Consider the following 18024-nt stretch of genomic DNA (forward strand, 5'->3'; position numbering starts at 1 on the left):
AAATAAACCCATTTCTACAAAATATTTTGATTTCAATGAAACTGCATTACTGGACGAAATCTGTTCTGTCAGAAATTTTTCATCCAGTTCTGCTCCCAATTTCCATCTTTCTGGAATTCAGGTGCACAGAACTGTACACAGTATAGAACCTGATAGTACAGAGCAGTGTTTCTCATATAGTGTTCCGCGGAACCCTGGGGTTCCATGGGCTGAGTTGAAGGGTTCCGTGAAAAAGCGGAACCGCGCCGCCGAAATTAACAGAAATCGGGCGCTGCCGAACAGCTGTTAGTGCACCGTCAAAAACTGCTTAGATAGCGCGCCGCTGAAAAGGGGAAAATTTCCTGGACTTGTTGGCGGAGGGTATGGCATGGCCGCGCAAGGGTTCCACGGCGAAATATAATTGAGAAACACTGGTATAGAGACTAAAAAGGTCTAATTTTCTAGATGTGTTTTTTACCAGGGCCACAGGTAGAGAGAGTATCACTTATCTGGTTTATAACCTGATGCCTCTACATATGCAATCCCAAATCAAACAGACTTTGCCCCTCACCATGTAGTATTACAGTATTAGCAGAGATGTAAATTTTCCATCACTTTTACAGCATTATTGCGATCCAAGTATATCCCTTCTCTTGAACACCTATGTTTTGGATTAGTTTCCACAAATGGGATCAGTTTCTGTTTCTCAATTTTAAATCCTGTAGGAGGTCAACTATGTTCATTAATGTAGGAAGAATTAGGAAAGATTGTGTTATTTGCAATTATACGTCACTTTCATTTTTCAATTTGAGAAGGGAATCTAGGGAAAAGTTGAGTTATAGAACACTGAATTTTCATTTTAGCACCCTGCAATAACTCATTAAGTCCAACCCTCTTTTATTTGCCAAAACTATAGCAGTTTCTACCTTACATTTCTTAATCAATATAATGATGTGGTGTGTTGATGGACTAGAGAGGCAACTTGCCCCAAGAATTACAGTTTGATCCTCACTGACACCAGTAATGTGGGTGAGAGCCAAACCTGCAGTTATCTAGATATTTATTTAGTCTCTAAGCATTAGTCAAGAGGCTCATTCTTAACAGGGGCTGCCAAGGGGCAGGGGAAAATGTACAGGCAGGGGTGATGGAACAGCCTCTGTGCTCTAGGTTCCTGAATAATGTCCAAAATGAAGGGACTCAGCAAACACTGAAGCCCACAAATGCTGATGTAAAACAGAGAAATAGAAATAAATGCCAAAATCAGTGACTGTTTTATAAAACAGTTTCACTGGGTATGAATAGCTACAGCTGAGAGCTTTGACGCATAACACTTAGAAGACTTCTTAGATGGATGAAGTTATGTTAGGAATGCATTATACAAAGATCTTATCGACAGTACCTTGGGGAAAAAAAGGGGGGGCATTAAATATTGGCTTCTAATCTTGCATTCCACATGCCAGCTACAGTACACCCTAATTGTAAAGTTCTCTCATCTATGGTTTTTGGAACCTGGCTTCTAAACCCCACTGATCTCTGTGATAAACAACTCCTTTACAGCATGCACCTTCCACAGACCAATGCTTCAAAAAGTAGCCTGAGAAAGGCTCTGATTATGCAGAGTACACCTACTGTGAATGTTAGATGCTGACACCATGCTGATCAGAATTGAAGAAAATTATTATTAAGTGCCTCAGAAAAGAGCAATTAAAAAAGCATTTTAAAAAGTCTCCCTTGCTTCCCACACACCAATGAAGAGCCAAACAAAAAAAACAAAACAAAACAAGTCGGGACAGTGAGACGGTCATTACTTATTCCAAATGATTGATAACAATGATTCAATAAATATAATCTCTTGAACCCTGTCCTGTTGCTACTAGTGCCGTGCTGTCACTATGGTTACTATTCTCATCAGATCCTATACATTCCCATCATATGTGAAAGTCAGCTTTTAATGGAAGCTTGTGCCCAGTGCTGACTACTCAGTTGCAGTTCTAGAACCTGGCATCTGAAATGCTGAACTCTGTGACTACCTGGTGAAGCCCTGATGCCATCAGCTGGAGGAATTTTATCATTTAGAAAAGAGGATTCTACAATTTTAATTTATGTCCTGACTTACTGTGTAAAACGTTAATAATTGACAATCCCCTGAAAACAGGTGTAAGCACACAGTATGCCTGGGAAGCAGCAATGTTAGAAAAGTCAATTAGAGTGCGATGGAGTGGCACCAACCCACCACCACCTTTGATGTACCCCTGCTAGTACTGCATTTTATATTTAAACTTACTTCTTTCAATTTAAGCAAATAAAAAATTTGACTCATATTTATCTCCCTTTGAAGATATTGTAGTCCAGCCTATGTTTTATCTACTAGAATTCCAAAATGAATTTATTTCTGCAACGGCTCTCTTCAAAAATTACCGGAAAAGGGTTGATACATTGCTCAATGTGAGACTAAAAATAAAGTGAGGTAGTGCATACATGCAACCCCTCCCCATAAACCATACACCCTGCCAGTCTGACAGCAAGTCGTAGTAACACCTTATTCTGTTACACTTTCAGAAATAAAAGTTTTCCTGTGCAAAAATAAAACACACTCAGAATTTCTAGATGGGAGACAATTTCTAGGTACATCCACATATTGTTGCCTAAAAGCTTAGGATTGTCATTTAAAAGTTACAGAGATATAAAAATACATTTGGCTAATGATATGCATAATGCCCTCCTCTTGTTTTATCTTACTGTGGGACATAGGGCAGACAACCAGCAAGTCATTGTTTTAGATTATACATCACTGTGAAAGTGGTTGATGTTTACCTTTGGTCAGTAACTCTGGAGCCATATCAGACATGTCTGCTCGGAAAAGCAAGTACTGCTGGGCCTGTATAAGAAGACCTGGAAAATCTTTTTGGATGGAAGCAAACTGCTCGATTTTATTTTTCACAGATGCCAGCACCTGCCAAAATAAAAATGGAAAATTTTTAATACTTCCTGTGCAGTTATGGCCTGAAACCTCAGTCTCTCTCTTTCCAAATTAGAGACTGTTACAATGCCAGTTGGGAAGTTAGCGTCCACCTCCTTGTATTGGCACACTTAAAACATCAAATTAAACAGGACAGGTCCTCAAACAGGTAGGGGAAAGCAAATGCTCAGCAACAAGCTGAAAAACAGGTAAACATGGCACTAGAATTAATAGCAGAATTTGCAGTGAGCATGAAATGAATCATTGATGAAGTACCTGATATAATGACCGTACACTTGGCTGAAATACAATGTTGGTGTTGAGCAGAAAGGAACGAAGGAGAGGTTGTGGGTAACTGGCCAGTTGAGTAATAATCCCAATGAGCAGCAAGTTAACATGCAAGGAATTCTCCAACATATTCTCCAGCTTTGACAGCACTACACTGATAAATGGCCCTACAGGAAAAACAAAGGAACCAATGTTATTTAAAAAATAATCCTAAAATCAGGGGAATAAGCATTTGAAAAATAATTTAAATCTCCATAGCTGACTAAATCAGACTTCCCACACACTAACTAAAAGCCAGCAGGAAAAAAGCCAGGTCTGAACAGACAGAAGATGTAGTTTTGAATATATTTAATCTCTTGTTAACTCTATCATGAACAGACTGGTTAGCCAATCAGTTGACATTAAAAGTATATTAAGCATGCATAAGTATTCTGCATCATATGTGCCAATAAAGATTTAGTCCAGTATGTTATGTTCTATAGATCTACTCCCACTGAAGTTACTTGGAGTCCTGCCAAAGATTTCAGACCAAGCAGGATCAGGCATCTGATTACCATTCTAACTAAATTCTACAGAACGACTGGACAGAGTAAATTATGGGTAGGTTTCTCACATTATCATAATACATGTGGATATTTTAGTAGAACTATAAAAATGCTGCTTTAAAACATAAAAACCCAAACCCTGGACTAATTCATATCACAACACAAACATTTTCTGCACTGCAAAAATTCACACAAAGTGGGAAAGTCATAAAAATAGGTTATTGATAGATGTGGGCTTTAATAGATAAATGTCACCACCAAATAATAGTGTTGGTTTGTGTATTCATTTTAAAATACAGAACTATTTATGATGAAAGTACATAACTTTCATCATGACACTGGCAAAGATTTTGCCAATGTGAAAATGAGTTAAGAAAATGAAAATGGGTTTTAGTACATACTGCTAGATGATAAAGCAAGTGTGTAGCTTGAGACAGTAAAGAGGCAAACATAAAAACAGTCTATAGAAGTTACTTGATCATAAAGTCTTATGTTCAATCCTTAGTCCAGTTCTGGCTGCTCTGCACCACTCCCACAGTATCAGAGTACTAGAAAGCCAGCAAACTCTCCATATGGGGATTCTTGACATGGGTGAATACCTAGGTGGCACAGAGCCAGCTTAGCCAATTTCTATGCTACTTCCATCATGGCCCTTGGCATAAAAAGCATGCCTGAGGTAAAGAATGTAACTGGGGTAACTGTACTCTAGCAAACTCTTGCTGGCAAACAACCTCCTTCAAGGTCCTGGATAGCTGGCTGCAGTTTACAGCAACCCTGTGGAGCTGCTCTAAACTATGGTGGAGGCCAAAGGAATCCCTGGGCAGCTCAACAATCAAGGAGCCAAAGCACAAATGGCTACTTTGCAGCTCCACCCAGCAGGCGCAGGGCACCACTGAGGACCAAAGCCCATTTTGTTTCAGAACTACTGCTACAATATGCACAATATGGCTGGGTCTACACTAGCTCTCTTCTGAAACGCATCCCACTGCTATCGGTACAGCTCCACTGTGGAGTGCACAAGTGGAAGTACTAGTGTAGACTAGGCTCCAGCTGATCATTGGCTTTTTAACTACCATGTCACCCAACCCTAATTCACGACATAGTGGTTAAAACGCAGGGTTAAGGGACAGAGGAGCCAGCTCCCCAGCCATGGCCAATTGGTTGACCAGCCACCGTTGCAATAAGAAGTTGTATCCCTGGCAGAAGCGGGGGGGGGAAGGGAGGGGGAGTTGCTGCCAGAGAAGCACTGCTCTGTGTCAGCAGCAAACTGGCAGGAAGCTGTCCAAGGATCAAGACCACAAATGCCATAAAGTCTGTGATGAGACTACTGGGGGAAACCCCCATAGCCTGGATGTGCTTCCCTCCTGCAGTCCTCTGCTAGAGAAAGACTCGACTCCCTAGCGTCCTGCTACAAAGCTCAGGGGGACCATGACATAAGAATTTGAGGACAGTGGGATCTGAGCTGAAATGTCTGTCAGGGGGTCGGCAACCTTTGGGATGGGCGTGCCAAGTCTTTTCCCCCTGCCCCTCTCCCACGTGCGGTGGGCCCAGCACCCTGGCCAGTGACTTACCAGGTGTTCGGCGGCAGCGGGGGGTGGGAGGAGTGTCTGCAAGCCCATTTCATGATCTCCTCCTTCCCCCTGTGGGGGTGGCTGGGGGGAAGGATGCCTGACACCTGTGTGCACGGGGTTCCCAGAAGGAGGAAGCGGCGTGGCTCCAGCCAACAGGACACCCCTGGGCCCCGGCCCACTTGGGAGAGGAGAGGGTCCAGAAGGGGGAAGCGGCCACCGCGCGGCCCTGCTTGGGGCTGGGAGCAGTGCAGTGTGCCACTCAAAATCATCGCATGTCCCACCTTCGGCACGCGTGCCACAGGTTGGCAACCCCTGGTCTATGTAAACATTTGGCTTGCAGCAAGCTGGGGTGTGACTCTATCCCCTTTAAAAGCAGAGTAGATCAAAGTACACTAATGAATTATTAATGCACGTCAGCAGGGTCCACAAAGACAGTTAGTGTGTGGCAAGCTAGTGGGGGTGGGAGGGTAGATTCACACCTCAGCAACCAGTGTATTTGTATGCAGCCCAAGGACAAGAGAGAAAGCTGAGTCCCCTCACAGATGGTTAAAACACCAGTGACTAATTGGGACCCTGTCTACATTTGCATTCCCACCATTGCAGGTGCCTTGCAGTATTTTGCCGAGATATATAAAGAGCCTTCATCCAACACTGCCAGGGATACATAAAAAGTCCTTACCCAACATTGCCTGCACTATCTGATCATCCTGCCCTTCCTCTTCTCCCCCATTCATGGCAGCATTCTCAATCTACTCACGGAACGCTCCCCGCCTACCCAGCCCCAGTGCAATGGAGGCAGCTGTGCAAGAGGGTCCAACAGAAGGGTTTGGATCAAGGCTGGCTAACTATTCCAAGTCAGCCTTGAGATCTGAGCCGTGGAAGGCCGAAGTCAGGCACTCACAGCAAAAACTGAGAACTGTCTCATGAGATTTTACCTGAATACATAAAAGGTCTCAGTCATAGGAACAGAGAGGGAAAAAGAAAAGGCCCAGCAGAACCTTATTAGAGCAACAATCAGAGCAGCTCAGCAGGTGTTTATAAGCTTCAAAAGCTTATACATGAACAAAATTAGAACAAAATTAATTATTTTACATCTGGTCCAATGCATACATATGGAGGTAAAGCTCAGTGGTGACCTTCCCATAATAAAAGTTCATTTGCCACATTATATTCCTATTACTGAAGTGCTGACTTTGTCCTTCTTTGGGTGGCATGAAGGGTGGGAGAGAGGGAGGATTGTGTTTAATGATCTTATACTGCAGATAAATACTAAAGGAACAGCCACCTTTTTCTAAACAAAGAGTCCTACATCAGTGCCACATCCACATGACAGTGTCTTTATTTAGGTACAAGTCATATAGTAGAGCAGCATGTCTACACACTGGTGGAATTTACTGGTGGTGGGAGACTTGGTTTGGATGTTTGATTCAGTAGAACAAAGCTCCTTCCTGTAACAGTGCCCCATAACACTAAGTTGACACAGTCAAGTCCTACCCTAGATCTACATATAATGTAATACTGGATCCAAATTATATGCAAAACACTATTTTTGTGTAGTAACATACAGATGGCCGAAATGTTATTTGTTTGCATGATAGTGTAACCCCCACTGCAAAGTCAACTTTACCAATATCTTCCCCACTCATCACCAGTTAGATAGCAAACCATTTGAAGTAGAGTGAAGAGACAAAGAGAGAAACATGGCTTGGGAGCGGTATGGGGGAGTGGAGGCCCAAGTAGCAAAGCTTTGTTTGAAAGGAAGTGAAAGGGAAGAAGGGGACTTGACAGACAGAAAGGGATGCAGCCGAAGTATCTGAACTGCTTGACGGGACTGACAGCTAAATGTGACCTGGGGTCATGAGGGGAGTTTTAGAGTGCCTGGTACAGAGAACTCATCACAGCAATAGTGGTAAATGCACTTGAAAACCAAGTTGCCTCCCTCAAATACTTAAAGACTTCATACCAAGCCTGCCAGCCGGCCACATTTCAAAGGCTGCATTTTAATGGCTAAAAAATTAATGTATCCCTCAAATCCCTTAAAAGCCCTGGCAGTGGGTAAGCATGTCTGAATACATTATGTCCTCCCAAATGATTTAGATATAATCCTGTGGCCAAATTTCACTGGATGCCTGACACAAGAGAAAAACACAATGGGGAGAGTGCCACTGGCATTTGAAAAACAAGATGCCTAGACCTGCTTGCAGAGAGGTGTGTGCAGAAATTGCTGCCACCTGGTGCACAAAAGTGAAATAGCAGCAAAGGGTTGGCTGAGCAGCATTTCTATCATTTTTCTCTTATGTTGCATATGCTGCTGTATAGGTAGCAAAGCAGTTCTCGAAATGGGACATTTTAAGTGTACTCATTGTATTAGGTCACATAGTCCATCCATGCACAATTGCGGGATGGTTCCCTGGAATGATCTGGTTATAACAGTTGTTTGGTATTGGTCTTGGTCTTGTTCTAAATTTTTATAACTAAACTAAACAAATGTAAAGGTCAAAATCTTCATCCCATGAACAGCACCATAGCTTTAATTGCATAATTACATTGTACAAAGTAAATAACATTAATTTAAAAGTACCATGAGAGGTTACTGTTATTCATGTCACCCCATATTGGTTAACACCTCTCCCCTCTGCTGATTGACTGTTTGCTCCAAACTCTCTTGCGGACACCAACACCCTTTTAGCCTCTCCTCTCCTTTCTATTTCCACGTAGCTAATCTCCTTCTAATCCAGGAGTGGCAACCTGTGGCACACGTGTCAAAGGTGGCATGCGCGATGATTTTGAGCGGCATCTGAGAGCCGCGCGGCAGCCATTTCCCCCACTTCCAGCCCTGCCCCTCTCCCAAGTAGGCCAGGGCTCAGCAGTGCCCTGTTGGCCGTAGCCATGCCACTCCCGGCCCCAGGCAGGGCTGCACGGTGGCCATTCCCCTCTTCCAGGGACCTCGGGAGCGCAGGGGCCAAGCAGCATTCCCCCCCTCACTTCTACTCCCCACCACCCCCGCAGCAGGGGGGGAGGGACCAGGAAACAGGCCCACAGACATTCTCCCCCACTGAACACCCGATAAGTCACTGGCCAGGGCAGTGGGAGGGGGGTGGAGGGAAAACTTGGCACGCCCCTTCACAAAGGTCGCCGACCCCTGTTCTAACAGGACCCCACTAAAAGGATTTTTAAAACAAACCATCATTATTCACTCTGCTTGTGCATATTCTACCTCTTTCCCCTACCCTTTTCCTGTCTAATCCATTTAGATTGTAAACTCCTTGTTAGTGTATAGAATACAGATATTCAGGCCTGCCTGTAAAGGCCCATGTTTTGTAAGTATATCCTTACCATTTAGCTAGTTATAGGGGTATAAAACAAAGAATCAAAACCACAGGCCTTCTGTCACTGTGACAGTCTGAGATCTTGTACTTTGGCTCATATGCAGGAGTGGCGGCCATAAGCTGGGAAGCATACAGTCACATACACACATTCCAACATAACATCTAATACCAGGCTGTTAAGACGGTGATCCAGTCTAACACCTCCAGATAAAGAAAAGATCCTAGAATGTTTAAAGGAAACTTGGTTTGATAGCATTCTGTCTGGCAAAAGAATTACTTATCAACAGTTGTGGTTGTAAAATCTACACTCCTTGTTTTGTCTTTATGGTACCCAATTCTCTATTATCTATTTGAATGATTTCTGTCTGGTTCTTTGACTGCTTCTGTCTGTTGCATAACTAAGTGTGATCAGTTATGACTGGTTAAAGAATTATGTTACACTATGTTAGGATTGGTTAAAGAATTATCTTCTAATATTGTTAAAGAAATGTTTGGTTAAGATACATTCTAAAAACTGAGGTAAAACAGGAAGTGGGGGAAGATTAATTGGTGTAAAGGACTGGAGGATCCTAATGGATGCTTGCTTGAAAAGATCCCAATAAACCTGTCGTATTGCCTGCTGCTGGACTCTGGACTTCTGCTTCTGTCAGCGAACTAAGAACTGAAAGGACTGGGGAGGGGGTCCTAACAGGGACTGTCTCTTACTCTATGTTTGTACACTGGCTATTACACTTGAGTCCTATTCTTGGTCAGCACTGATAAACAGTAACAAACATGATAAACAACATCAAAAAGAATTTAATTAATGAGAAAATTTCACCTGTAAATGGGGCATTCTGGCTTCTTACAGAATGGTTGGAAAACGTATCCTCTTTTGGCCCAAATGGAGACAGTATAGTTTCTGCAGAGGGGGTGTCCACTGAAAAATTTTCAACATCCTCCTCCTCTTCCACTAGTGATACAGGATCAGGTGTAAGCAATTTCTGCTCCTCCAACTCTGTAGTGTTAGAATCCAGTTCTTCAATAATTTTGTCATATTGTGCAATGAATTCCTCACTATCTGGGCTGAGCAGCCTTACATTTGAGTTATGATCTTCTTCTGGAGCAGAAAGTTTCAGCTCCAAGTCTGGCTGTGGGTCTGTTTCAACAACTTTCTGGTTTATTTGTTCCTTTGTTACATCCTGTGTCAAGTCTGAATTTTTTCTATTGTGTTCCTTAAACTCTGTGTCTGAATGTGAGTTTTTCCAAGACCTATTAATGGGCTGGCTTTGAACTGTGTTTTGAGATTCAGCTGCTGTACTTAAAGTTTCCTCCTTGGAGTGGTCATCGTTCTGAGCATCTTTTTGGGCACATAACCTGTAAACCATGACATCATCCTGAAAATCTGATTCCTCTATGTAAGACCCTTTGATAAGTATGATTGCATTCTTCTTCATCTCTTGAATGTGCTTTGGTGGTTCTGCAGGCAGTTGTGTCTGTACACTTCCTAGATCATCGTAAGGCTGGGGTGAGCTCACATCAGACCCAGGAGAAATCCCTGTGTCATAGCTGTCATCCCATTCCAGCTCCAGCTGTATCTTCTCTCCCAGTGGAGTCATTTGAGAGGAGCTACGGTTACTGATGGTTCTCTGTTCAAGTCGGAACATGGGGTGCTCCACATTTTTACTGTTCTCCTCAGCCAGTGTTTGGATAAAGGTGTCTGGGTCAGGGTCTTCCCCATCATATGGAGCAGACCAAACCCGGCAGTCTTTCATGCAGTGGAGAATGATAGCTTCAGCTTCCCACAGGTACTGCAGATAACTGATATCCACAGCTCTTCCATATTTCACAATGCACATGGAATTGCAAAAACCTATGCAAGAACCTGAGACAAAACAAGAAGAGTATTCACAATATGATTTAAAAAAAATCAAACTGAAGTCCCTACAGTCATCCAAGGCAAGCACTAAGAAAGGCAGGAAGATTCTTTTACCTCAAGCACCCAAAGGTGCAGGATAACCAAGGCACAGAGGTTAAGAGATTTGCCCATGGCTGCTTGTGGCTTTGTTTCTAATCTAGTGTCAGCATTAGAATTCAGGAATTCTGAGAGATTAGCCTGGAGCTTGATCTGTCAGATCACACGGCCCTTCCAGTAGCACAAGACGTAGCCATGTCTTTGCACATGTTTTTGTGAATGTACATCCAACGTAGATATTCTTTAAAATAAAGATTTGATAGGGCTGTCATATGGGAGTAATTTAAATGCCAGCCCTCTCCAATCCAGACTAATTACATACTGTTTGTGAAATCTGAATAGTAAATGTACTTTTTGCTATTAATTATATTCACTTTCTCTAGGCTGAGGATATTTCAAACCAAACCCAGTTCATACTCCATCCCTTCACAGTACAGTGCACACCCAATGTTTACCTGCACTGGGCATGGCCTTTGTCCATAGGATGTAATCTTTTGCTTGTTTTTCAAGACTCAGAGTAATCCCACTAGCACAGCAGACTGGGGTCAAAGCAAGCAGTTTAGCAGCAGATACTGAGTAACAGTCTCTCTCCCTCACAGCCCATCTTTGACTCAACATCATGTGATTACATGGGATCAGATATCTGAAATAACAAAGCCAACCATTATATACCCACAACAACATTCCTTGCATCTTAAGGAGAGTAGCTGTGTGGAAAATTCTCTCTCATCTTCCCCCTTGCTCAGATTAAAAAACACAAATCAGCCAAATTACAGTCATCTCCCTAAGAACATTGAATGTGGCAGCTTTCTGGGGTAGGTGTGGAGTCTGATGAGTTACACTGGGCTCCAGACTAGAGAAGGAAGGGAAGGACAGGAGCTCTTGGGAGGAACTGCCTAAGGGAGTAGTTGCGGGAAACCACTAGACCAGGAGAATGGGCCTTTCGGTTGTGTCAGAGCATTGTCCTAAATATGGACGGGGCAGAGGTAGTGGAATAGGATAGGCACATGTCAGAGGATGCCAGTTTTGTCTGGATCTATTCAGGATGAATTAGGGAGGTAGATCTGGAGAGCCCAGTCCATAGAAAACTTGCATGTATGTGCTGGCTCTGAGCCAATGCATGTCAGGAAATGGACCAGCAACCAGGTGAGAAGTCCAGTTGGGTCAGAATTTTGTTGGGAAGAATAAACAGAAAAAACTCATGGGCAGAGGAGAGATGATGGAGGGATGAGGAGGAGAAGTAGCATATACGTTCTGTTTCTTAGCATGATTTAGGGGTTAACTAGATTGGTGTTTTGCCATTTAAAATCATTTTAACTCAACTAAAGTAAATCAGTGTTTAATAAGAAGTGACTCCCCAGATAAACAACACAATACAAAAATAAATGTAGCATTCATCTCTGCTGAAGTCAGTGCAGGAATCCTACCAACTCTGAGTTCCCCCAGAGAGTTTAAAACCAGGACCTGATCCAGTCCTTACTAATGTGTCCAGATACACCAGCAGGACTGGATGGGATCCCAGTGTAACTTGTATTGAAGAGAGGGGAAGACACACAAAGAGAGACAAGTAACACACCTGAATTTCCCATTGAGTTAATGATCTGATTGAGTCACTGTTAATACAGCCAAGATTAGTTACCAGTGACTTGATTTGATCCAATCTAATCTAATTTTGACAGATATGCCAGCCACACTTGTTAAAATAACTACATAAAAAGAATAAAGCCATTCAGCTAGAATAAAATAAAATAAAATGTAAAAAGTTAAGAGTTCTGACATAACTCAAGAAATGCTCAGTTAAAAACAGAAGATCAACTAACCCAGAATATTGCACAATTAATGCAGCATGTCCTACCATGAGGGTGCCAGACAGCAAGTGTGAAAAAATCAGAATTGGAGGGGGAAGGGGGGGAGTGATAGGTACCTATATTATACAAAGTCCCGAATATCGGAAGTGCCCCTATCGAGACATTTGGTCACCCTACCTACAACCCTAAGTACAACTGATTAGGAATTTATTTGAGAAATTCCTGGGCAAGCGGGGAGGGGAAGTAAAAAAGGTTTCTCTGCAGAGAAGTAAATACAGCCCTACTTCATAGTGTGTTTAGCAAACTATAATTCATGAGAAAAAATGTTCAGAAGAGAAAAAATATTATGAGTTTAGAACCAGGGAATGTTTAGAGGTGGTAAATATATCCCTGGTTCTCTTCCTTCACCTTTCTACAAATAAATTACAACAACAGAACATGTGAAAAGCAGGGTCTCCCATTGTGCCTAGGCACTGTAGGATATAAACTGTCCCTCTCTTGGTTTGGTATATTTGTGTCAGAAACATAAATGTTCTTATCACTAAAGTTGTTTGCTTGTTCCCTTTAAGAGGTCCTGTCTAGCTGTGCATCCAGAGACTTTTTATTGGAGAATTAGAATGGAAAAAGGAGTTTGAATTTTACCTTAAAACTAGCTGTAACATCACATCTTCACAATGTAAGCCAATGAGTGTTCGAAACAATGCCAAAGATATCACACAGAGCTGGGAAAGGATAAACAGAGACAATTTTTGATCTGGCAATTGTAACTTTCCTCCTTTCCATAAGGTAAAATTAATTCTGCATTACAGAAAGCACAGCCTGAATTTAGTGTTTTATCAGAGACTGAGCATATGTCTACACTGCCAGGGCTGCCTTGGGCTCCACGGATTGATGCAACGGGATCAATTCAGTGGGCAGTGGAGACCCGCACAATCAATCCCAGAAGTGATCTCCTGCCGACGCATTAAATCCATCGCCCTGAAAAGAGTAACACTGCACTGACCAGAGGGCATTTCCAGTCAATGCAGTGCAGTGGTAAGGGAATGTTAGTAAGTCGACGGGAGTTTCAGTACACAGTTTGCATATCTCCCATCAACGATGCTGGCTGTGTAAACCAGACCTGAAAGTATGCTGATTTCATTCTGTCAGCACCCTGGTAGGATTTTATTAAATGCCTGGAGTTATACATACAGCAAAATATATATTTTGTTTATAAAATACACACAACAAAAATTGGCTTTTAAGAAGCTGAAAGAGAAAAGCATTCAGTCATTACAATGGTGCTGCCATTAATTTATGCAAGAACTGAAAAGTGACACAAAGAGCACACCTTTCAAAGGAATTTTGCTAATTTAGATCATTTAATTTAAATTGGTTTCAGCAACAAAGGGACTCTGGACAACTCAGTGGATAAAGCCCTGGCTTTTACCTCTGACACACGTAGTCTGACCCAGCTGAATGCCTTTGCTGAAAAGAGTTGAGTTATCTCACCAGCTAAGGTTATGTCTGTCTACACTAGAGCTAGAAGGTGTAAATTCCAGCTCAAGCAGATGTACGTGCACTAGCTCTGATCAAGCTGGTGTGCTAAAAATAAAAATATAGCTGTGGCAGCATGAGCAGCATCAGGGCTGGCTGCCTTGAGTACAATCCTATTCAAAATGCCAAGTATGTACTTGGGGTGGCTAGCCTGACCCATCACTTAGACTAATGCAGCCACACTTCCAGTTTTAATGCACTAGCTCCATCACAACTAGCATGATACATCTCCAGCTCTAGTGTAGACATACCTTAAGAAAAGCCTCATGTGAAACCAGCATGATTTTTGGAAATGAATGACTGGCACTATGTGTATAGGAGAGGCCAAGTGCTTATCTATCCTGGTCAAAAGTTTTGAGGTTGTTGGTCAGGGTGAAAGCTATTTGTGATGTTGCAGTACCCATTTTAGTTTACACTAGACTGAACGGAGATTTGGGAACTTGAATTTCAATATTACCTTAACTGACAGTAAATTACACGCATGTGCTTTAACCCTTTCAAAAATGTTCACTGTCTTGGTGGAGAAGTGTATGAGTTTCCTTAAGCTGGGCCAATAGAAGAACATTAGTCCAAGGAAAAAGGACAGTACCTGATTCCTGCTCGGCACAATTAATAGACGGGTGTTGGAAATGCTTCTGACATGAATGCATTTGACTGCCAGCTGTACCTGAAGAAGAGCTCTGTGTTGCTCAAGGGAAAGTGGGTTCTTCCCAGAAGTGGGTGGGTTGAAGGAGAATTGCAAGAGCGTTAGAAGGAGGTTAAGTCTTTGCAAAGGCAGAAAGAAGGATCAGTAATTAGAGAGAGGGGTGGGATGTTTTGGAGTTAAAAGGAAGAGCATGGTGAGGAGCTCTCCTTGTTTCCTTATTGTGATTTCTGGAGAGTAAATGTAATTTTGGTGGTTTAAGGGTTCAAAATAATGATTGCTAAAGAAAATCAAAATGACTTCCTTAAATGTTACAGAAGGCACATTATTTACACTAAATACCCTGTCATTTATAGAAAACCATCTCCTATAGTCATAATACTGTTAAAGAAAAATGAGAAAGCAACATACATTTGAATAAGCAGAGATGGTCTATTTGTTTGTATTTCATTAAAGAAAAACAATTATGTAAATGTTCTAGCAGGAAACAAAGAGGATGGTGTTTTATATGTGTGGATAGGTGGCAAAAACAGCTTGTACATTTAATTCTGTCAATTATTAAGAAATCTTTTCAGCAATAATAAAGTGTGCAAGCTTTTGTGCTATGCAAGCCCACAGAAAGCTGCAATTCTGGCTTTTACACTTGGCGAAGCTATACTGCAGAAAACTCATCCAGTATCACAGAACCATTTGGCCAAGATCCTGAGTTGCTCAGAGCTGGAGAATTCTTTACAATACCCATTTCCTTTGTCTGTAATTATGATTAGCTGAGACAACAACATTTGCATTTTTTGTCTACCACAGCTGTTTATGAGTTTCAGAGTTAATCCATCTCTGAAATGCAGTAACATCAACATATATCCAAATATGCATGCACTCTCATTCCTAAACACACTTCTGGTCCAAGCTGCTGTCCCTGATACTCAAATGTAATGCACATACTGATTCCCTGGCTCTGCTTGCACTTATACCATATGTTACTCTACATTTTCCCCACACAGTAGTTTCAACAGGGAATAAGTACCATCCAAAGAAAGGTTCAGAAGGGTAGCTTGCAGAGTGCAATGAATGTACTCTCTACCAGAAGATCATCCTTTTCCAAACAGAATATACTGTCACTACAGTGTGTTCATCAGCTAGCTACCTACTGTGATGTGCTATATTTTAACAAGGGACTGTGCAAAATCAGAGCCTTAGCCTGCAATAAACCCTGAGTACCAAAGATGCATGTGCAGCAGAGAAGAGGGACTGGGAAATATGATCATGTAAACACACAGACAACTAAACAAACAAACTAAATTGCTCTTATAACAAAGAAGCAGGCAATATTACCAGTAAACAAACAAACATGCTGAAAAGGTTTATACTTGGTTCCTGAAGAACAAACTGAATATACGGACAGCGCTCAACTCAGGATACTTGGAAGTGGGGTGGGTGTAATGATCTCATGGTTTTGGGGCTGGGTAGTTTTTTCTTCCGTGAAAATTATTTGAAAATGCCTGTTACTCATACACTCTGAGCCATTTCATAAGGCCAACAAAATTATTGTTCTTGAATATTTTTATAACATCTCAGGGATGAGTTATGTATGGCAGGAATAATTTAGCAGTATGCATGGTGGAAATAATCCTACCAGAGGCAGGTAAATTACTCCAAGCTTACCTTCAAATTTTGTGGCAGACGTTAGGCTCCTAGAAGTCACCCAGAGTCCCCTTCAGCCATCTGTAAACCTATCTTATACACTCACAAATTGCTCATCACTATGGCAGCTCAGTGACAACAATTACAGCAAAACAACATTATGTTTAAATCACAAAGTCAGGTACGAAAGGAAATTCACAGTTAAATATTAAACAGAGCCATAATAAATATAGATATGATGATGAAGCTCCCACTTAATTTGTTAACCCAAATTCATCAAAAGCACATGTGCTCCCCTTCTGCTTCCCTTGCCTGAAATGGAGTGTTGATTCGGCTCGTGAGCGTATCTAGGATGTGCACATTCTCATGCTGGTGCAGCAGGATGAAACGCAAGAAAATCTGGAGTAGAGCTGGCTCTGAAACACTGCGCAAAAAGAGATCCAGGTATGCAGTTGTAGTCATTACCTCCTCCACAGTCACCTAGAAGCAAATATATGTTAAGTGCACATCTTGCAAACACCACCACTGTGCTTACAGTATGTGCGACTTCTGCAGTAACACTATACACATATTAATACACACTACAGTAAGCACATTTTGTGCTTTTTGCTTTTAAATATGTCAAATAGAAAGCCTTTGACTTACTCAAAAATAAAGTATTTTGATGCTCATTTCAGTGATTTGATTAGTTAAAGGAAGTACTTCAAAAAAACCCACCCAAACCTCTATCTGCTGTAATACAACACTGGTTCACAAGTAACTTGAGATGTCTACCACCTTCCCTCTACCACTGGGCTGGCTCTGTCCCTCCAGTCTCCTGCTACTATTCAGATTTGCATTCAGGGAATGGTAATGCCAACTATTAGGTATTCAGATGACTATACTGAATACCAGCATATGTCACACCCCTAGAAATGAACAATACTAAAGAGCAAACAATGAACACACAAAACAGGATATAGGGACCTTTAAAAAAATCCTTCCACCAAATTGTTTTTCCTTTACCTTTCCACTTCTTGTTTTCCAACAGCAACTCAATCACCTCGCCCCTCGCCCCCCAATGTACATTGAGGCACAACTTTTCTGACAAGATTTCAGCCCCAACTATTTGGTATTCATATGTCAAAATTGATACTGCATTTTACTTTGCTAATGCAGTTTTTTTAAGCTCATCTATTGATAGTATGTGCTGGCAAGGCACAAAGCATTCCAAAGACTGCCTCTGCATCATGCACTGATGCTGCAAAGTCAGCTTTTTAAAAATAGCTACATATGAGCCTAATAAGCTTACGCAGATAACCCCTTACATATAGGAATCTGTCTATAAGAAAATGGGTATTAAACATCTTTTGTTTACCACTCTTAACTAGATAAATGAAAGGACCCATTTTATTAAAAAAGAATCAAAGCTGTCACTTAAAAGCAAAGAGGATTTAGAAAGTACTCTGAAAGACAGCATTTGTGTAACATGCTATAAATAATAAAATCCCAGTTCCATTATGCTGCATATTAGCTACATACACGGTAATGTCATGTTGCAGATTCCTTTTAAAGCATTTTTTAGGATCACCTGCAGAAGAAACTTGTTGCCACTAGTGACAGAACACATGAATCTTGTGTACAGTCTTGTGAACTGTGTAGAAATGTGGAGTGTGTTTATTCACTCTCTTTTTAAAGCTTTATTCTGTTATCCATACTCTGCCTCTCTGTTAATAGTTCAGGTAGTTTGGACTACTAACTGTCTTTTTCATTAGAAAAAAAGATGCTGTAC

At 41.6% G+C, this 18024-nt stretch overlaps 1 protein-coding gene across 1 annotated transcript in view; it reads right to left on the reverse strand.

Annotated features, from left to right (window-relative positions):
* The window catches only part of FHIP1A (FHF complex subunit HOOK interacting protein 1A), a 108675-nt gene that overhangs the window by 10513 nt on the left and 80138 nt on the right, over positions 1-18024 (reverse strand). The window contains exons 6-11 of the mRNA XM_067551898.1: positions 16566-16733; positions 13076-13155; positions 11081-11268; positions 9492-10535; positions 3215-3393; positions 2794-2932 (exon numbers count right to left, since the gene is read on the reverse strand). Of these exons, the coding sequence (XP_067407999.1) occupies positions 2794-2932; positions 3215-3393; positions 9492-10535; positions 11081-11268; positions 13076-13155; positions 16566-16733 (1798 nt within the window). The remainder of the gene's footprint in view (positions 1-2793; positions 2933-3214; positions 3394-9491; positions 10536-11080; positions 11269-13075; positions 13156-16565; positions 16734-18024) is intronic.

This window comes from Emydura macquarii, unplaced genomic scaffold, assembly GCF_026122565.2.
Source record: "Emydura macquarii macquarii isolate MOO-44397 ecotype Brisbane River unplaced genomic scaffold, CSIRO-AGI_Emac_v2 contig_1363, whole genome shotgun sequence".
Taxonomy (NCBI): domain Eukaryota; kingdom Metazoa; phylum Chordata; order Testudines; family Chelidae; genus Emydura; species Emydura macquarii.